General features: G+C 38.6%; 1 protein-coding gene across 3 annotated transcripts in view; it reads left to right on the top strand.

Annotated features, from left to right (window-relative positions):
• The window catches only part of Cped1 (cadherin like and PC-esterase domain containing 1), a 344939-nt gene that overhangs the window by 180533 nt on the left and 142322 nt on the right, over nt 1-22084 (top strand). For all 3 annotated transcript variants that reach the window (XM_017797109.2, XM_017797108.2, XM_029561504.1), the window contains 2 exons: nt 1159-1345; nt 3253-3421. In XM_017797109.2, coding sequence (XP_017652598.1) covers nt 1159-1345; nt 3253-3421 — 356 coding nt within the window. The remainder of the gene's footprint in view (nt 1-1158; nt 1346-3252; nt 3422-22084) is intronic.

Raw genomic sequence — 22084 nt, 5'->3', positions numbered from 1 at the left:
AGGACAAACAGAAGAAGCAGTGGAAAGCAAAACAAGGAAGGGCTTGTGAAATGCCTGGCTCCCTTCTTTGACTCTGGAAATGATGAGAAACTACTGCAAATTTGAAAGAAATCATCAGATTTGATTTCAGAGGAAGCCTTGTGATAGCTGTATAAAAGTAGAGAAAGATAATTAGCAGAATATTGCCTTTTTGCTAGCTGCAGTTCCATGGCTTCTCACACTAAATTCCATCTTGTTTTTCACTGCTCTGCTGTTCAATATCCTTGAACATTTTATACAAATGCAATGCAAGGATACTGTCACTGCTGATTTCAATAGAATTTTCCATATTTATCTTTTCTGGGATGTTGTTGACTATTATAAACAATAACATAAAATGCCTGTGGGTATGTCTTTGAAAGCCTTTTTGCTAAGCTTTGTACAGTTGGTTCAGTCCAAATATTAATATCAGATATAATTTGACAGTGGCTGGTGGATATGCCACTCACAGTTTTACTTCACAGTTGTAAAACTTGCATTGGAAAGCTTTCTTGAGTGTTTCATTGTCAATGCTGTGACATTATAGATTCTAGAATAGGTTTGAACAGGCTAGAGAGCTTCCTTTTTTTTTTTAAAGTATGACTTTTTTCCATGTTGAGGTGACTTGGGAAGAAAGGGCTTTCAGGATGTTCTTGTGGATGCTTAGCACAGTACTTTGTTCCACGCTACTGCTGTGCACTCCTTTATCAACCTAATAGTAGTGCAATGACATTTTTCATTAGAAAGTTTCCTGATTGCCTGCTGGTTCCCTTCTGTCACCATCCCATAGAGTCATTGTCTCCATTTACACAGTTAATTGATATACCATATATATCATGAGAATGTTATCAGCCCACAGGAGAGACATTTCTCCCACCTCCTGTGCCTTTATACTTTCAAGGACTGAGAAAAACAAAAACAAAAACATCTGTATCACACCAATAAAGAGAGCAACTGTGATATGTAAGTTCCCTATATTCAAAAAATTGGAAATCAAGCTGATGTCCAGGTACTGAGGGGACAGTTGCTGGTCACTGAAACCATATAAAGGAACACAAGGAGAAAACATCCCAATCTTATGTGGTTTGAAAAATCTGTCTTTATTTCACAGCTGGTTTTGCCTTTCTGTTTTTGCAACAGAGGAAGACATGCTATGCCATATCAAGCAGATCTTCACACGTCCACATTTGGAACTAAATCCTAAATTTAATCCGAAGATCAAAGATTATTATTGTGAAGTGCCATTTGATGTGGTAACAGTGATGATTGGGGCGGAGACTTCTAAGTGTCAGTGCGAGGTGCACCTGCAGGAGCGGACAGGGCCAAGGTACGGGGATGTGGGCTGGGGCTGAGTTGAGACTTCTCAGTGGGAAGCAGATGTTTGCTCCAACTTTTGAAAGTGGTCCAGAAAACCTGAGCCACAGGCCGTCTGGAGAGGATGACAGGGTGTGAAAGCCTTCCCCTTTAGGCCTAGTGTGATTAGAAAGCACACACCGGTACTCTACCAATCTATGGACAACCTGTAACTAATCTTTGTACCAATTCAGTAACAAGAGAGACTCTTTCTATATAAAATGTTGGGGGATGGTCATCAAGAAGAACTCCATTTCTTGTCATTTTTATGTTTCCAGATTGTTGGAGCTGCTGCTTATGAACAGTAACCTTCTTCTGCCCCAAGCCAACTTCTCTAGTCTGGACAGCCAAGGGTGAAAATTTGTGGGTGTAATCCTCATCTTACAGAAATTATTTACTTATTTTATTGTTGTTATTTTCTAGATATTTTTGAAAGACACTGCCCTACTTTGCTTCCTACTGCTATAATAAAACACTGACCAAGACTAACTTGTAAGGGAAGCCTTATTTGGCTTATAGGTTAGTCAGTCAATCATCAAGGGAAGCCAAGGCACGAACCTGGAGGCAGAAACTGATGCAGAAACCATGGAGGAATGCTGCTTACTGCATGGCTTCCTCCGACATGCTCAGCTACCTTTCTTATACAGCTCAGACCCATCTGCCCAGGAATGACACCACCCACAGTGAGCAACTGGCAATCAAGAAAATTCTCCACAGACTTGTCCACAGGCCAATATAATGAAGGAAATTCCTCAGTTGAGGTTCCATCTTCCCACATGTGTCTAGTTGAAAAGCAAAGCTAACTATGACAGACACCAACTCTGTTGTCTGAAATTTTGAGCAAGGAATAGAAGCTTATCACATGCAGTGTCCATAGAAAGGAAGATACAGTTCTATGGTATATGGAAAGAATGCATTTGGCATTGCTGACAGTTAAATCTAATATAAAGAAAAGAGGGTATGGGCTATGGATATATCTCCATCAGTAGGGTGCTTACCTAGCATACACAATACCCAGTGAGTTTGAAGTCAGTCTGAAATCCATGAGAATGTGTCTCAAAACAAAGGAAGAAAGGGAGAAGCAAAGGAAGAAAGTAAAGAGAAGAAAAGCCTTAGAATGAAGAAGGAAGGAGGGAAGGAAGTCAAAGCTCTGAGTTATATTCAGGAAGGAAGGAAAGAAGGAAGGAAAGAAGGAAGGAAAGAAGGAAGGAAGGAAAGAAGGAAGGAAAGAAGGGAGGAAGGGATGGAGGGGTGGAGGGAGGAAAGCCAATAAAGAAAGAAAGAAAGAAAGAAAGAAAGAAAGAAAGAAAGAAAGAAAGAAAGAAAGAAAGAATTATTATGTGCTCCTAAGTCTAATCTGTGTAAAAGAAAGAAAAGGGCATTCAAATACTCTAAACCACCTGAGTCTCCCATGTAATTTAAGGCAATTTGTTTACCAGTTCTATGTAATAGTCTCTATATTTAAAATAAAGACCATCATAATTCTGTATACAGTACTGTATTAGAGATAATGCCTAACCCTGAAAAACAGTTAATAAATATTAGTTTCTCTGTTAATGAGTATGTTAAAGCTGTAATGAAATGCTTCTTCTGAAAAAATAAAAAAAATATTAGTTTCTTTCATTCTAGTTGATGAAGGATGTAACTTGTTCTGCAAGGTGGCGCTTGGCATAGCAAAGAACTATGAAAGGGCACTTTCATTTTTTCCATATTTTAGGTTTCTTACAAAATTATGCAGACCTTACATATTTGTGCAAATAACAAGCCCAAGAATTACAATAATAAACAGTGATGTCTGATCTGCTGGGGTAGAGGAAATGTTCTCCACTCATATTCTCTCATCCTCTTCTCTCCCTCTCCCCTACCACCTGCCCACTCCAGCTTTGCCAGCTACCCTCTGGGACTAGGAATGAACAAAATTTCCTTGCTTGTGGTGGATGACTCTCTAGCAGAAGGCGACACCCTAATAACATATAAACTTACCATCTATAGAGAAGACCGCCCAAGTCTTCCCTTCTTTGAGGACTTCATAGCATGTGGTTTTGTACAAGTGAGTGGATTTTATATTTGCACTTGATTTGAATTGGGAATGATTCATTAATGCAGTTGAGATGTGCCAAGTGAAAATTATTATAAGCAACCATGTGCTCCTAAGTCTAAGCTGTGGTCTCCGCAGAAGAGGGAGGGCATCCACAATGCTTTATTGCCTGCAGTTTTGCTTTTCAGTGTGGTCACTACACCCTGCTCTCAGCATTTATCATGGTTATTATTTTTAATAATATTTTTAGCAGTTATGAAATTGGTTTTATATTTCCCATTTAAATTTTATTGTTCTTATTGGATTTGTCCCTGAGTCTCCTTTTGGAAATTTTAAGCTGGATTCAATGGAATTTATTGCAAAGAATGAGAGGGAAAACTCGTGGAATATTTTTACATAAAGGACACCGGATAAATGAAATTAAATTTACTTGGCATAGAATAGTTCTCAATCATGCCTCAGACTTTAATCACTCCTCAAGTCTGTTGACTCTCCTTTGAGGATCACGTTCCTTTTTGCAGTCTTGTTAGTTTTGGAGGAGAGTGAAAATTGCCCTCTGATTTCATTCTTCTTGTCATATTTCTCCTTTTCTTCTATTTTAAAAAAATACACACTGTTTCTATAACATTCTATGTTTTCTTACATCATGCATGTAACCTCACTACAGATGATGCCAGGGAGGTAAGAATTAGTACCGTGGTCATCTGTCTCCTGATCCATTCAGAAAATATTATCACAAATATTCAAGTGTAATGTCAAAAGGATGCACATGATAAGAGGAGGTTTGAAGGAGAGGACTAAAGAAGGATATGGATATGGCCAACTGGGTCTCCCTGGACAGTAAGAATACCATGTTTGTATTTTCATTTAATGGTCAGATGTAGTAATCCTTCTCCTTCCCCATCACCACTTCTCACACATATATTATCAAAAGCTTAATACTATTTCATAATGGTATTCATTCCTGAGATTTTTATTTTTTCAAGGAAATACAAATCTCAAACTTATGAATCATCACTAAATCAAAGGGAATTTTACATTATTCTAAAGAATGATAAAAAGCAAAGCAAAAAAAGAGGAAAGTTATAAGTGTACTATAAAAATGATATTTGGATGTGGTGGTACATACCTGTAATCCCAGCACTCAAAACACAAAGTCAGGATTGCCACAAGTTTCAGGCCATCCTGGTCTTTATAACAAGTTCTAGGTCAACCAGTGCTTTATAATGAAAGCCTGTCTCCCCTCAAAGAAGAGAAAGCCAAAAAATACACATAGAGTTCCTTGGCCAAGTAGTTTCATGAAGTAATGGATTGAACAAAGTAAATTCTGTTTTATTATAGCACTTCCCTGAACCTTTAATATATTGATTTTAGTGGCCATCCTTCAAAAGGAGATGATACAGTTTTCTTCATTCCCATGCTTGTTGGATGTCACTTTAATGGAATAGACTGATCTGTTTTGTTGAGGAAACATTGTGCTAGAATTTGGAGAAAAACATGCTCCCTTAGTTTTTCACTCTTCTGCTCTTTTGGGGTTATGTACCTTAGTACTTTCCTGACTCGGGAAACAAGAGACCTATGCCCCAAGTGTAAAAACAGTGAACAAAACCAGGAAGTAAGGTGTTTCTATGTAAGTATGCATGCACTATATATGTATATATGTATCTATGCATGTGTGTTTTATGTTTATAACTATTTTTGAGTGAACTATTACCTTTTGTGATAGAACAAGTTTTCTTTTATATATTCCTAGTGATACTATGAACTGTTTGTTGGCTTTGGAAGACTTTGCATCTACTAAAGCTAGCTGTATACATTTCCATGGAGTTATAGTAAAACCCAATGAAGTTGTATACCTAGCAATAGACTTGAAAATAGTGATCATATCAGCTTTAGTCACAATCACTAAAAGCTGGAAAGCAATTGAACAACAAAGGAGAGAACTCAGCATAATATTGTCGAGACATTTAAGAAAAAAAATTAGTCACTCATGCGTATACTATAGAAGAATTTTCAAAACTTTGTTTAATAAAATAGAATCCAGGTAGCTCTCTTAAGAAGCTCATGACAGTTTTCAGGCATATGAAACTGTTCGTCTCTTTTGTGTCCTTCCCTCTCCCCTTCTTAATGCTTACCCTTACATGAATGTTAAAACCTTTTCCTAATAAACTCCAATGTGCTTCATTAAAAGGATGTAAAACATGCAAAGACATACTCTACTTCATTTATATGAAGTGAAGAGAGTGTAACATGAACTTATGATTATAGAAGTCAGAATACTGGTTATTTAGAAGGTATGAGTTCTGCTAAACATGAGGGAACCTTTTGGAAAAATATGCTGTATCTTAATGTGGGTGGTTGCTATGTCGTGCATAGATATATGAAAACTGCACACTTAAAATTAATGTAATTTTGCTGGGCATGCTGGCACATGCCTTTAATCCAGCACTCAAGAGGTAGAGGTAGAGGAATCTCTGTGAAATGGAGGCCAGCCTGGTCTACATAGTGAGTTCCAGGCCAGCTGAGGCTACAGGGAGACCCTGTCTCAAAAAGACAAAAAAAATGAATATAATTTACTCTATACAATATAGAATGTGTATATGAAATATTTGGGTAAATTTGCATATAAAATTTTAGTTCAATAAACTAAGAAAAACAATGTTAATAGAAAGTAAGTGTTGTTATCTTCCAAGATATGTTTTCTTTCTCAAATACCATATTGATCAGAAACAAGTTAATTCCTGTGCAATTACCTTAGAGAATAGATTATATTAGGAATTTATTACTATAAAATGAAGAAAAATATTAGAAAATTCTTGTGAGATAAATCTTACAGATGATTACAGAAAAGTGTTTCAGTCATTTATAACAATCTTTTCCAGAAGTTCTTAACAAGATTATATGTGGCCCTACAATAAGGACTGTATTTTAAAACACAGAAAAGTGTCCAATAAGCAATAGTATATTTTGGCCTTTCTTTTAGAAATTGTCACACGAGTGAACAGAAAACGTGGTGTGAATAACATAGCTCAGTTAGCTGTGCATGAGCTGCCCGGTAAACTGGGAGGGGCACAGGTAGGATTTTCTCCTCAGGCATCACTCAAAATTCCGTCCAGAGCCTTCTGTGTTGGGTATTGTCCTTGCTGCTGGGATAAATACCTGACAAAAGCATGATAAAGAAGAAAGTGTCTATTCTGGTTCACAGTTTGAGGGTACAGCCCAACATGGCAGGGAAGACATGGAAGCAGGTGTGTGAGGCAGCTGGCCATATTTCATTTTTAGTGAAGAATCAGAGTGGGATGAATGCCAGTGCTCGGCTCAGCTTCCCATTTTTATTCAGATCATAATCCCAGCCTGTGGATGGTATTGCTGGGTCTTCTCTCCTCATTTATACCTCTCTGGAAATGCCCTCATAAACAAACCCAGAGGTGTTTTCTAGGTAAATCTAAATCCAGCAAAGCTGACAATGAAAGTTGCTGTTTAATCTCATTAGAATCCTTAGATTTTACTAGCTGAGACTAAGGAAAAGGTTTCAATAGAAAGTGGGAAAGGTAAAACTTCTAATCTTTAAAAAAAAATTGTCTTTATTGAATTTTTGTGTATTTCATACACAACATCTTAATCAACCTTAACCGTCTTTATACCCTCATCTCCACTAGCACCCTTTTATAGCTCCACACTGGAAATACACTCTGTCATTTGTGTTAAGGCCTATTGTGTCAAGTTCGTGTCCCCAGACGTTTCTCAGTGAAAATTCATCTACTGCAGTCTAGTTAGCTTATCTAAAGTCCCTCACTTTATCAGCTCTTTTTCACCCAGCAGTAATCAGTTGCCAATATTTCTTCAGCTAAGACTGGGGTCTACTGTCCACTTCCCCACTCCTATTGTTTTGTTTCGTCTGCTTCAGTTTGCATGGGACTTGTGTATGCTGACACCATTGCTCCAGATTCATATGAGCAGGGTCCCAGGGGCTTGTAGGACTCTGTTTCCACATGGTTATCCATCTTCTCCTTGGCTTTTACAATCTTTCCTCCCCCTCTTCCACAATGCTCCCTGAGCCCTGGGTGGGTGAAGTTTAATATAGAAGTCACATCCAAGAACCAGCATGTACAGACCCTTAATCTCTATGCTTTGGCCGTTTGTGAACTTTTGTGTTCCTGGCCCTCTGTTGCATGAGAGAACTTCATTAATGAGAACCGAGAGATTCATTAGTGTCCTCTTTACTCCTGTTCTAAGTTCTGTGAGTATTAGGTGTAGCAGTTGCATTGTAGATGTGTCACTTATGCCTGGGAAATTCATAGACTTGATCATGGTGGATGATTTTTCGGACGTGTGTCTATATGCGGTTTGCAAGTATTTTGTTGAGAAATTTCGCATTTATGTTCATTGAGGATATGGGTCTATAGTTTTCTTTGGGGGCTGTATCTTTACCTGCTTTGGGTATTATAGTAATCCTGGCACCATAGAAGGAATTTGGGAGCTCTCCTTCCATTTCTATCTTTTTGAATAATTTAAGTAGTGTTGGATATAGATCTTCTTTAAATGTCTGGTAGAATTCTGCTGTGAATCCATCTAGGCCTGGGCTTTTTTTAGTCAGGAGGTTTTGTGTTACTGTGTCAGTTTCCTTATATGTTATGGGTCTGTTTAAGCTGTTGATCTCTTCTTGGTTTAGCTTTGGTGAGTCCCATGTTTTTAGATACACATCCATTTCTTTTAGGTTTTCAAATTTAATCGCATAGAAGTTTTTAAAGTATTCCCTTATAATGTCCTGGATCTTCTTGTTGTCTTTGTGATGTTTCCCCTTTCATCTCTGATTTTGTTGATTTGGAGTTGCTTTCTTTCTTTTGGTTAGCTGGGCTAAGCGTCTGTCTATACCAGCTCTTAGATTCATTGATTCTTTGTATTGTTTTCTTTATTTATATTTCATTAATTTCTGCTCTGGTTTTTGTTACTTCTTCTTGTCTTCTGAGTTTGAGTTTAATTTGTTGTTGCCTTTCAAGAGTCTTGAGTCACAATGTTAAGTCATTTATTTGTGTTTTTCTGATTTTTTTTAATGTAGGCACTTAGGGCTATAAACTTCCCTCTTAAGGCTGCTTTTAAAGTGTCCCAGAAGTTTTGTTGTGTTGTATTGTCCTTTCCATTTAATTCCAGAAATACTGTCAGGTCCATTTGATGTATAGTATTGCTTAATTCAGATGTCTCTCTATTATTCTTTATCCCATTGACCTATCTAATGGAGATAGTGGGGTATTGAAGTCCCCTAGTGAGTTAGGATTAATCTGTGTCTTAAAGTCCTGTAGTACTGTTTTTATGAAGTTGGGCACACCAGAGTTTGGTGCATATATGTTCATGATTGTAATATATTCTTGGTAAATTGTTCCTTTAGTCAGAAGGAACGGCTGATTTTGTGGACCTGAACTCTTTCAACCTATCTCTTTCGATTGGTTTTATCTTGAAGTATATTTTGACAGAATTACTAGAATTGCAACCCCTGCTTGTACCTTAGTGTCATTTGCTTGGAATATTCTTTCCCATCGTTTCACCTTAAGGTAGGGCCTGTCCTTGAAGGTGAGATAGGTTTCTTGCAGACAAAAAAAAAAAGGTGTATATTGTTTCTTAATCCATTTACCTAACCTGTGTCTTTTGACTGGAGAGTTCAGTCCAATGATATTTAAGGTTATTATTGAAAGATGTATGTTGATTCCTGTCATTTTGATTTCCATTTGCATTCTTGGTCTAACTGTGCATTTCCACAGTTATACCTCCACTTAGTTTCTCTCTTGGGTATCGTCATTCCTTTCTTCATCTCTTTGTATTGCTTTAAGAATTCTCTGAAGGGCTAATTTTGTAGACCTGAATTCTTTCAACCTATGGAAGGTTTTTTTTTTTCCCCTCCAACTATAATAGACTTTTTTTGTCTGCATAAAGTATTCTGGGTTAGCATCTATGGTCATTTAGAACTGGGAGTACTTTGGTCTAGGCTCTTTTGGCTTTCATACTTTGCACTGGAAAGTTGGCTGTAATTCTAATGGGTTTTCCTTTATATGTGACTTGTTTTTCTTTTGCAGCTTTCAGTATTCTCTCTTTTTTTCTGTGTGTTTAGTGTTTTTACTATGATATGCTGTGGGGATTTTCTTTTCTGGTCCTGTCTATTGGTGTTCTATGTGCCTCTTGTATTTGTATGGGCATGTCTTTCTTTAATTTTGGGAAATTTTCTCCTACAATCCTGTTGTAGATCTGGTCCACACCATTATCCTGAGATTCTTCTCCTTCCTCTATGCCTATGATGGGTAAATTTGGTCTTTTCATAGTGTTCCACATTTCCTGAATATTCCATTCCTGTGCTTTCTTAAGTTTTCATAATCTTTGCTTGAGTGGTTTAATTCATCAACATTATCATCTAGTCTTGATATTCTGCTTTCCGTATTATTCTTTCTATTGGTGTTGCTTTCTCCTGTCATTTCTAATTAGCTTATTGAGTGTTTCATGTCCTTCATTTCAGCCTGAATTTTCTTCAATATTTCTAACTCTTTTGTGAATTCAATTAGAAGCTTATCCCTTCTTTTACTTCTTTGATTTGCTTGTTTGTGTGTTCTAAATTCAGTGAATTCTTTGATCATGTTTATTATTGTTCTTTTAAATTATGTGTTCTGGGTTATCTCCAGGGGTTTCTTGTAGAACTCCTCTACAGGACTGCTGTTGTTTGGTGGGGACATATTATTTGGGTTTTTCATATTATTATTTTTTTATTGTGATTTTTGGCATGTGGATTTCTTTTGTTGTTTCTGATTCTGTTGTGAGACTCAAGCCTTCCTTTGTTGAGTTTAAGTCTGTTTCTGTCTGTATACTCAATGTGCCTTTGTTGTTTTCTTATTTGGTATGAAAAGCTGGTTGATCTAGGCTTCAGGTTCTCTCTTTTGATTTTATATTGGAGGGAACAGATGGCTCTAGTCCAGTTACTCAGGAGTTCCTGCAGAGGACCAAGTCAGGTGAGAATCAGATCCTCTCAAGTCTCCTCCTTAGGTATGGGCTTCTCTAGTGAGCAAGCACAGCACAATTTGGGAAGCTTGCTAGGTGGTGGCTGAATTCAGGCAATCTCAGGCAGTCTGCAAACGTCTGGGCCCCTACTAGAGGGCAGGGAAGCCTACCCCTGCAGCTATGGCAGGGGCTGTAGGTGGTCCCAGTGTAGGAGGATGGACATAGTATGATTTGGAAAGGTCACCACCACTTGGAGGAAAGAGAATGGTCCAGAGATCTGGGATGCTAAGAGCAAAAGTGGGCCTGCACCCAAGTCTAGAATGAGAACAGGATGTGGGGTTTGGGAGATTGAAGTTGCTTAGGTTATAGGGGAGTCAAGGCACCAAGGGCAGGATCAGATTTAACAGTGGCGAAGTCTGGTCTAGGGAATTTAAGGCAAGTTTGGGTTGCTGACATCCAGGGTAGAAGGATGGTCTCAGGAGTACAAAGTCTAGTTGGGGGTCAGGACAGCCCATGAAAGCTCTAAGAAACTACACTGAAAAATTGAGCGGGTCTGAGTACAGAGGATCAGGACATAGTGGGCAAGTCTGGACTATGAGGATAGTCCAGAGATTTGGAGTGCTAAGAGCAAAAGCAGGCCTGTGCCCAAGGCTAGAAGGGAGAGTGGGTTTGCTCAGGTTGTGGGGGAGTCAAGGCATAGTGGATGGAATCAGATTTACCAGGGAAGAAGGCTGGCCTTAGGAATAGTAAGCAAGTTGGGATTGGGAACAGGCTGTGACGGCTCTAAAAAGCTAGACCGAAGGATTGAGCTGCTCTGGATGCAGGGGATCAGGAGGCAGTGGGTTCACTGGTCTGGACTAAGAGGGTAGTCCTGCCTGTTCCCAAGGCTACAAGGAAAACATAATGTTTTATGGGGAGATTGGATTTGCTTGGGTTGTGGGGGAGTCAAGGCATAGTGGGCAGGACTTACCAGGGAAGACAGAAGATCTCTGAACAAAATCAATTGATCAATTCCTGATCATTCAATCTTGATCAATTCTTAGGCACTTGAGAATTTCCAAATTAAACTTAGAGAAAAGCAGATATACATCATAAAACTTTAAAAGTTTTTTTTCTTTTATCTTCCTTTCTTTTGTTTTTCTTCCATTGTATTCTTAAAGTTCATAGTGAGCTATTGCAAATTATCTCGTAGGCTGGGTTTTTGTTGTTTTTCTTTACTTTTGAATATTTTATTGGCTATTTTTATTTTATGTGTATGAATGTACTGCCTGTATGTATGTAAGTGCACCTGTGTTATGCAATGCCTGTGGAGGTCAGAGAAGTGTCAGATCTCCTGGAACTGGAGTTACCAATGGTTGTTAGTTACCACATGGGTGCTGGAAATGGAACCTGGGTCCTCTGCAAGTGCAGCCAGTACTCTTATTTCCTGAGCAATCTTTCTAATCCCTGTCTTGGTTTTTGTTTTGTTTTGTTTTTCCAAGTCCCCAAAAACTATACATACGATCCTAAATGGAAATTTTTCACATTTTATTTCCTGGTAAAAGAAATAATCACAATTTCTTATAATTCAAATTAGATTTTGGCTTAATAGAGTCTATTGTTAAAATTAGCACTGTCTTCATTCATATATGTTACTATAGCAAAAGGCCTGTGATTGGACATTGTATAAAGAAATGTGTTTCTCACAGTTCTGGAGGCAGAGAAGTACAGATCAAGGACCTGACACTTGGGCTGTCAAGGTCTTCTGCATATATTCAGGGTAGTAGAGACAAAAATGCAAACAGGACACAAGCTGTACCCCACATGGGGAGGAACCAAAGGGCAAAGCAAGGGCCTCAGCTGTTTCCTTCCATCTGTTCATAAGGCACAAAGCCACGCACAGGCATTCCAGATCTTTAGTAAGGCACTAAGCCACTCAAAAGAGCTCTGCACTCATGACCTAATCGAATCCAAAAGGTCATCGCTCTTAATCTTAGTACTACTACAGTGGAAATTGTTTTAACATAAATTTGGGGGTCATTCAAATCATAACAAACATAGAAAGCAATTCACCTTCAAATAGCCGAAGCACAAAATTTCAATTTGAGAGCCACCAAGCCCCCTCATTTCTCTTTCCTTTGTTCTCCTTCCTTTGGGGCATCAACTCTTCACTTTACTATTTCACCAGAAGATTAATAGTGAAGAGAAAGAAAATTTATAAAGCATAACAGTCAATTAAAAACAATCACTATATAGCAGCTGGAGAGATGGCTCAGTGGTTAAGAGCACTGATTGCTCTTGCAGAGGACCTAGGTTCAGTTCCTAGCTCCCACAAAGTGGGTAACAACCATCCCTAACTCTAGTTCCAGGGGATCTGATGCCCTCTTCTGATCCCCTTAGGCATTGCGTGCACAGATGTACTTACGTACATGCAGGAAAATCACTCATACATACGGATAGTGGGATCTTTAAGATATAAGCCATTTTGTATACTTTATATGTTTAAGCATTGTTAAGTATTACTTGGCCATAATAAACTATTTAAATTTATTTAACATCTTTATTTCAGTTATTCTTATGCAAGTTGGTAGTTGTATACAGTTTCCCAGAGGCAACTCTTGGTTTAGTTATTATACATGACAGAGAACAATTTCATGTGACTGATATAAATGATTAGATTCGGGCCATCTGTCTCAACCTCAGCACTATTGACACTGGGAGATGGATAATTGTGTATGTATGGGGGCAGGTGGGGAGGCCATCTGAACATTAATTAGATCCTTTTTCTAAGTTGTGACAAATATGTCCTCAGACATTGCCAATATCTCTGTAGGGGCAGAATCAACACCAATTAAAAGCCAATTACTTAAGCCAGGAAGCATTCTTCCCCTTTTCTACTTCTGTGGGTTGAATAAGTGAATAACATAAATGCATCCTTTAAATACTGTGCTGAAGAATCCTTATCTTTTATTGTACTTACATTCTAATCACTTTTGGTTAGTGGTACTATTCTGGCAGTTCTTTATTTTGCTTATTAATCAGTCATATTTTCTGTCTAGTGTAATTATGACAATCACATTAGTATTCAATTATAGAAAACATGTTCTTAATGAAGCCTTAACATATCATCTAACAAACTATTGTTTCATTTTGATTTACCCGTAAATATGTACGACTTTCTGCTAAGAAGAAAGATTTTAAAAGTAATAAATAAACTGTTATTGTGGCTGGAAATGTCATGTTTAGGAGAGAGTAAAATATATTTATGTTCTAAGGAAATTGAAATACATATGGAGAAATATTTCTTTTACTATTTCTTTCCAAATCAAATTTTTGACATGGATAATGGTGTAACTCCACAGAAGTTTATTTGTGTAGCTGATCTATGGTCTCATGTACATTTTGCCCCCAAAGCATTGTGTCAGAGAAGAACTATAAATAAAATCTATAAAAAGGTCACACAGCAGAAGCCTTTTAAAGGACTATATTTCATGGATATATTTTCTAGAACCGGTTTTCATTTTTAAATGGATTATTATTCACAAAGGGAAAGTACCAAAGAAAGAGAAATAAAATTCTTAAAACTACCCAGCATTTAGCTGCATATTTCATTACTTTATAAAAAGAAACTAGCCATTTAGATTGAGTTACTAGGTGATATGTGAGTAATTCCAATTCAGTGCTTAAAAATGCTCTACAATTCTCTCATTCATTTTTGCACTTGTCCACCATCACAGAGAAGTAGCATAAAGTAGCTCAGAGTGGTGATTGCCTAATTTATTAACAAATATTTATATAATAAGAGAACAGGAATGCATTTACCAATCATTGTTTTTAAACCAAAACAATGTTTCCCAATTGATAAAATACATTAGTCATCTTTCCTGCTTCAGTTTACCGAAAAATTTTCCAAACATAGAATCTGTGCTGTCCTGACACACTCTCAGTCAGTAATGAGTCCGAAGTGCCTGCCAAGTCCTTTGTTCTAAATACACTGTGTGCTGTAGGCTGAAGACAGTAAGAGCAACAGGGACAGCAGCAGGAGTATTAACACAACATCTGCAGAACTTTTATTATGTGCCAAACATTAACTCTAGCATTCTGCCATCCTGTCATATTTAGTGTTCACAACTCTGGACATGGTTAAGCTTTTTAAACCCTCTTTCCCCACCCCCTTTTTTTCTAGAAATGTATATGAAGAAACCAAGTCTTTAGAAAGTTAGAAACCTTGTCCAATCTTTCTGTGCAATCAGTGGCAAAGATGGGGTTTAGGTGTAGATGTTCCTCAACTTGTAGTGTGGTTGCATCATGTTAGTTCCTCCATACACTGAAAATATCCTGTCAAAAATTCATTTATGGGGCTGGAAAAATGGCTCAGGAGGTAAAGACATTAGCCACTAAACCTGAGAACCTGAGTTCTCAGGTCCCACATGGTTAAAAGAGATAATTGACTTCTTCAAGTTGTCCTCTGACCTCCATGTGTGCACCATGGCATGCATTCCCCCATAAGTATTTTTTAAACTTTTTAAATTATTTTATTTATTTTCTTATGTGTGTGAGTGTTTGCCTGCATATATGTAGGAGCATTCATGTTTTGTGATGCTTGAAAGGCCAGAAGAGGGTGTTCAATCCCCTGGAACTGGAGTTAACGATGTTTGTTAGCCTCCATTGAGTGCTGGGAACCAAATCCTGATCCCCTGGAAGGGCAGCCAATGATATAAACCAATAAGCTACCTCTCCAGCCCCCTAAAAACAGTTCTTGAAGATTCTTTTAGTACTTCTGCCAGCTATCACTGCTTAGTCTAGCCTACACTCAGACATAGAAATATTTTCATAGGTCCTGAAAAGTATTGTGTGTTCTAGGTTCTGTGCCTAGTAGAAAAGTTGGCCGTCCCCTTCCACTTTACTCTGAAGGCTCTATGATGACTGCATCCGTTTCATTATCAGTGACCCAGGCTGTATGTGTTCATTTCAAGTCTCATTAAGGACACTTGACTTAAACACTTAGCTTCTGTGTGTATCACACACTCTGCACATATGGCACCAACACAAGTGCAAGGTTATTTCCATGAGCAGCATGTCACCTGACATTCTCAATGCATAGTACTTCTCAGTAGCCAGGAAGCATTTACATACATCCAAAGCATGACAATCTTTGGAATTCAGTTTCTTTAAAAGCATGCAAATGTGAGAAGCTATGGTGGTGTGCTGCCTCATTGCTGTGAAGCCTGAATAAACAGTGTGAATCTTAGCATCCATTAAAACCAAGAGTGAGACCCAACCTATTCTAAGAGCTTGTTCCTTTAGAATTCTTCCAAAAGGGTGTTCTTGAACAAAGGCCTGGCTCTTTGTTTTTTTGGAAACATACATCCAGCATCACATGGGAAAAAAAGAACTTGTCTTATCAGAGAATTAAGTCCCTTCAGACCACTACTGGCCCAGAACAACACACACAATCACAAACAGATGTTATCAATCTAATCCCACCTTCTGTTTGCCACACAAATCAGATAATCCATACCTTTCGATGAATATTCACTATTTGAAGAACTTGATAGTCTCACAACATGCACACACATATATGTTGTTTTAAATCAAGGGAAAGGAAGGGTCATGAGGGATTAAGGCTGTGTGTTTAGGTTACAAGAGGAGCACAAGGCCTAGTAAGTTTATAGCATTATAAACAAGTTTAGATAGTGTTAAATGATCTCAAAACATAAGATTCACTTTTTGGTTACAAAGTTAGGTAAAAGTCCCACATGATAGGTGCTCTTCAATTCACAATGTTTGGCACTTAAATAGCCTTCCTGTGTTGGTGAAACGGTGATGTTAAACCTTATGAGTTAGTGTACCTTATGGCCACAAAATTAGTATTTAAATAAAGTTTTTGCTCACCACATCTACTTCCTTTACTAAAATCAAACTCTTACACCTTACTGTTAACACAGCAGAGCCAATGGCATATAGAAGACAATTGGGACTTCCAAGCTTCCAGTGTGTTGTACGAGAGACTTTTCTTAGGGAGATGCAACATACACATATACCCGCCTCACAAATGGAACACATGACAGACCAAAGTAACAAGCAGACCAGTGTCTAGCTTGGAAAGCCAATGAAATCTTATTTGGGGTTACTGAAAGGAGTATGGATGAGTTTATTTACAGGAACAGGGATGACTCGAAAGCAGGTGCATAACCAAAAAGCCCACCTCAGTATGGGGGATGACTCATGAAATCTGCATCCCTGGAGCGCTGCACAGCTTGCAGGCAGCTTCATGTGTTCTAGAGTTTGCTCTTGGCAATTAACAAAGGGTTTCACTGGGAAAGAGACCAAAAAAACTGTACAGCATGATTTACTCCAAAAGACAGGGTAAGCAACACAGTTTGCTTTCTGTAAAAGCAAATGACTACTCTGGGCCAGTGGTTCTTCACTGTCTAGAAGATGTAAAGTATACCTTTGAATACCTGATGAAAGTTTTGACCCCTCAACTCAAGAAATGACATATAGGGGCTAGAGAGATGGCTCAGTGATTAAGAGCACCTGTTGTTCTTGCAGAGGACCTGGGTTCTGTTCCCAGCACCTACATGGTGGCTAACTGTCCATAACTCCAATATTCCAATTCCAGGGGATCCAATAACCCTCTTCTGGCTCCCATGGGCATTACACACATATAGTGCACTTAAATACATAGAGGTAAAACACTCACACATATAAAATAAAAATAAATTTTAAAACAGAAATGACACATCCCCAATGCTGTGGGCTATTTCAGAGGTATAAAAAATCTCAGATAAAAATTTCTATTCTAATAACTCCCAGTCTGAAATGGAATACCTCTAGCAGTGACAAATACAATAAGGGTAATTCTACTTCTTATGTAAGTATATATTGTTACCATTCAATTTATTGAATGATTATTTTTCAGGAAGTGCACTTTTTGCATATTATTGTTTTATTTCTGGTAATAATAATAAACATTAGTATCTATATAATAATATCATACTTAGGCATTGTATGTGGCTCTTCAATGATGTTATAGTCCTCAAAGCAAAATTTAATGCTTACTGAAGAAATAATCATCTATAAGGAGCCATGTAGCCACTGCTGCTGTCACAGGTTTACAAAGTAGTTATGAGGTAAGTAATGGTGCTTCTGAAAACACAGGGCCTTGTTAATAATCTATCATCAGGGCCATTTATATTGCCATTGGGCTGAGATATCAATGTGTTTTCTTTCAGCAAGCTATAAGAACTAGTTTTTGTTCCAAGAGAGCTTGGCCAATGTTTCAATTAGGTAATGCTGAGAAACTTTGCATGGGCATTTAGCTATGGCATTTCCTTCCATAGGGGTTGTATGGTCAGAACAGGAACAGGGAATGTATCATACCTGAGAGCTGCCTTCCCCACTCAGAGTCATACACTAGTTTGGCATACGTTTTGTAAAGATACAGTTAGGACACTTTACTATCTGGCGTATTTAACTTCTTTAGAAAATGCTGCTAATGCACTTCTTTTTCACTCCCACCCTTATTTTAGGGACCACAAATTTTAAAACATTGTCCCGGGCCTCACTCTGCAATGCAGAAGAGGTTAGTTGTTTGTTTTGGGTTTTGTTTAATCCCAGTGGCTCTCTGCTCATCAGGATCTTGTCCTCCAACAATGTGGAAAAGATAATATAATCACTCGAGTCATCTGTGATCACTTCTAAGAGTAGTATTGCATGTGTGATTCTTGACCTGACACGTAAAACTATGAGAGCTGAATTTCAGAGGTGTGAGAAGTCACAGGGACAGAAATTTTCATTAAGTGAAATAATGTGTCTTAAATCTTTTGATCAAAATACTGTTTGTTATCTGGAGCTGAGTAGCCACACACCATTTGTTGGAAACCTTCTTTATCTGTCATGTAGGGACAGAAATATGAGGACCCTTGAGTTTTAAGGAAAAACTGATTGAATATTGTGGAACTTGGGACAATGCCTCAGAATAGAAAGAGCTAGTATATTTAAGTGAATCTATTTTTTGAGACAGAGTCTTGTTATGTAGTTCTGGCTGCCCTAGGACTCACTATGTAGACCAAGTTGGTCTAGAACTCACAGAGATCCTCCTGCCTCTGCCTCTCAAGTGCTGGGTCTAAAGGCACATGCCATCATGCCCAGCTATATTTAAGTATAAATTATCTTAGAGATAGGTGAATAAAATTCATCTTCAGATTGGCAAAGGGGCAAAATTTTTAAGATTTTCTTTCCTATTGAAGTCTAGCAAAGTTATTGGAGATTACTCAGTTGGTAGGGTATTTGCTGAACATACTCAAAGTCCTGGGTTCAATCCCCAGTGCTAAATTAAAAAACCAGATGTGATGGTACATGCCTGTAATCCCAGCAATTGGGCAGTGGAGGCAGGAGACTCAGAAGTTCAAGGACAACTTGAGCTACATGAGACCTTGTCTGAAAGCAGGAAAATAGGTGTGGGGGAGGAGCAGGAGGGAGGGAGGGGGGAGGGAGGAAGGGAGGGAGAGAGAGAGAAAGGAAAGAGAGGAGAGAGCAGAGAGAAAGAAAGAGAGAAGAAAATGAACAATCATTTGGGGCTGGGAGATGGCTCTGTTGGTTAACTGCTTGCCAGCAAGCATGAAGACCTAAGTTTGATGCCCAGCACTCATGAAAAGCTGGACTAGGTGGTGTGTGCTTGTTACCCCAGTGCTGAGGAGCCAGAGACAGGAGGATTCCTGGGGCTCTCTAGCCAGCCAGTTTAGCCAAGTTGTCTAATTCCAGGTCAGTGAGAGATCTTGTCTGTGAAGAGTGGTTGAGGAAGATATTTAACGTCAACCTCTGATTTCCACATGCATGCACACATATGTGTGTATGCACCCAAATGCACATGTGCACATACATGAACATACTCCAACACACAAAAATTTAATACAATGTACAGATATAAAGGGCTTTGCAAAATAATACCCATGTGGCCCAAAGAGTTAATTTGAAGATTAGTATTTGAAACTTATAATCAATTTTTTCCTATAAAAGAAAAAATTGTACTGCATTTATTTATTTTAAATTTTAATTTATTTTTATTTTATGTGTATGAGTATATTGCATAGATGTATGTAAGTGCACCCATGTCATACAATGACTGTGAACAAAAGAGGGATGTTGGATCTCCTTAGAGCTGGAGTTTCTGACAGTTGTTAGCCACTATGTGGGTGCTGGGAATTGAACCCAGGTCTTCTGCAAGAACAACCGGTGTTTTAACTGCTTTGCCATCATTCCATTTATTTATTTTTAATAAAGCCATCACTCTATTTATTTATTATTTAGAGAGAGAGAGAGAGAGAGAGAGAGAGAGAGAGAGAGAGAGAGGATATACTTTTGGAAGTCAGTTCTCTCCTTCCACCATGTGAGTCTTGGGATAAAACTCAGGCTGAAGACAAGCATCTTTAGTTGATATGCTATCTTGCTGGCCCCATGAAAGATAATTATAAATAAAGATATTTACAAATATCAAATAAATAAAGATATTTATACCTTCAACACCCACCATTTTAATACCAGGGAAAAAATCATGAGAGAGGGTCATGAGGAAGGACCATGCCAATGAGACCAGTAACCATTACACAGGGAAGATGGGCTTGAATGGCTGATGCTGTTAACTAGAGACCTGTGTAGAAGGCCATGTCCCTAGCTGTAGGACTGATCAGTGGCTCTGTAGCCATAGTAAGGCTATTTGACTCAGCTGTTCTGATGTCTCACCAAACTACTGAGTTAGGGGATCGCTGAGGTACAACTCTTTACCCTGCATACAAGTAAACCTCAATAATTTACTCAAGGTTCACCCATTTTACCAATGCTCATTGTCCATGGCAGAGGAAGGGAGAGAAGTCACATGTCACTGTCAAAGCCTCATGGCAGTTTGTAGCCAAGCCTTACATGGAAGGGTGGTTAAAGCCAGGTGTAGACACCTTCCTGAGATCCATGGGACCATTTGATAGCCTTTAGAAAGTTACTAGTGCAGAAACAGTCATTGTAAAGTGATAAAAAGTTGATGCCTTACAAACTTGATGACTACTTGCCTTGACTAAAAAGGGTACCTAATTTTTTTAGTTTAAAATTGTTTCACAGTTTCATCTATCTATATCATGAATTTTAGTGATTTTCAACCCTGTTCCACTCTCACATCCCCCTCCATCTCCTGATGGAATCCTTCTTCTCAACAAGCCCCCTCCTACCTTCATGAGTTCTTTTTGCATGTGGTTCACTGAGTTCGGAGTTTCTTGCCCAAGCATCTATGCAAGGCTGTTTACTGGAGCAAGGACAACTTATCAGTGGCTATACCACTAAGGAAAATGACATTCCTCCCCTAACAACTGCTAATTATGAACACCACCCCATGCATAATGAAATGCTGATGGGCCCAATATGGCAGCGATATTGTGTAGATCACCACAGTTGTGGTGAGTTCATGAGTGCAACAGCCATGTCATGTCCAGAAAAAAATCTTTTTACCACACATTTCCAGGCTCTGGGCCTCACATTCCTCCTGCCTCCTCTTTGGGGGTCCCCTTAGCCCTGAAGGAGGCAATACAGATGTCCCATTTAGAGCCGAGCACTCCACTGTCACTTATTCTTGGCCCTTTGGCCAGTTATGGGTTTCTGCATTAATGGCTGCCTGCTGCAGTAAGAAGCTTCTCTGATGAAGGCTGATCGCACCACTAATCCATGGGTACAGACATAGTATTTAGAAGACGACCTGAGGGCTAGAGAGATGCCTCAGAGGTTAAGAACACTGGCTGTTCTTGCAGAAGACCCAGGTTTGTATCCCAACAGCCACATGGCAGCTAACAACTGTCCATAACTCCAGGGGATCCAACAGCCTGTTCTGCCCTCCTCAGGCATTGCATGGCATGGGTGCACTTTCATACACGCAGGCAATACACACATACACATAAAATAAAAATAATAAAAAAGAAGACAATTTGACAACACGAAAATTTAACAAAACAAGAGTAGTAGCTTCTCTCCAGAGCCTGACTTCCTCAACCATGGGCTCTCGACCAGGTTCACAGAACCAGGCATGAATTCCCTCCAGTGAAGTGGGCCTCAAATCCAATAAAAAGTGACTGTTACTCCTAAAACAGTCAGACACCATTGCACTAGATGGCACAAGCATCAAGCTATGCCAGACCCTTATTTGTTAAGAATTAGGGTCAATATTTGTAATATTTTTTATTTATGATTTTTATTTATGTGTATGAGTGTATTGCTTGCCTGGCTGTAAGTGCACCTGTGTCATACAATGCCCTCAGAGGTCAGAAGAGAGCATCAGATTCCCAGGAACTGGAGTGATAGATGGTTGTTAGCTGCCATAAGGGTGCTGGGCACTGAACCCCAGCCCTCTGCAAGAACAGCCAGTGCTCTTAACTGCTGAGCCATCTCTCCAGCCCCTGGTGTCAATATTTTGATAACATAAAATATAAAAAGAGAAAAATGTTTTGATGACAGGAATGTAGTATAATTAGAAACAATTATAAATTATGACTTAAGGAATTCTCCTGGAAAGCCTCAGTCCTAGCTGAGAATCTATTGGCATATGGATGAAGAGAGAGGGAGAATCAGTTTTCCTTAGGTATGATACCTGCTAGGCTGAACAGATTCCAGGGCATTGATCCACGCCCAGGAGCACTTGTCGGGTATGAATTGGAATCATAGGTCTTTAAAAAATAA

Source organism: Nannospalax galili, unplaced genomic scaffold (genome assembly GCF_000622305.1).
Source record: "Nannospalax galili isolate Female #2095 unplaced genomic scaffold, S.galili_v1.0 scaffold413, whole genome shotgun sequence".
NCBI classification, from domain to species: domain Eukaryota; kingdom Metazoa; phylum Chordata; class Mammalia; order Rodentia; family Spalacidae; genus Nannospalax; species Nannospalax galili.
Note: the sequence above shows the minus strand (reverse complement) of the source record. Positions and strands in the feature narration are given on the sequence as shown.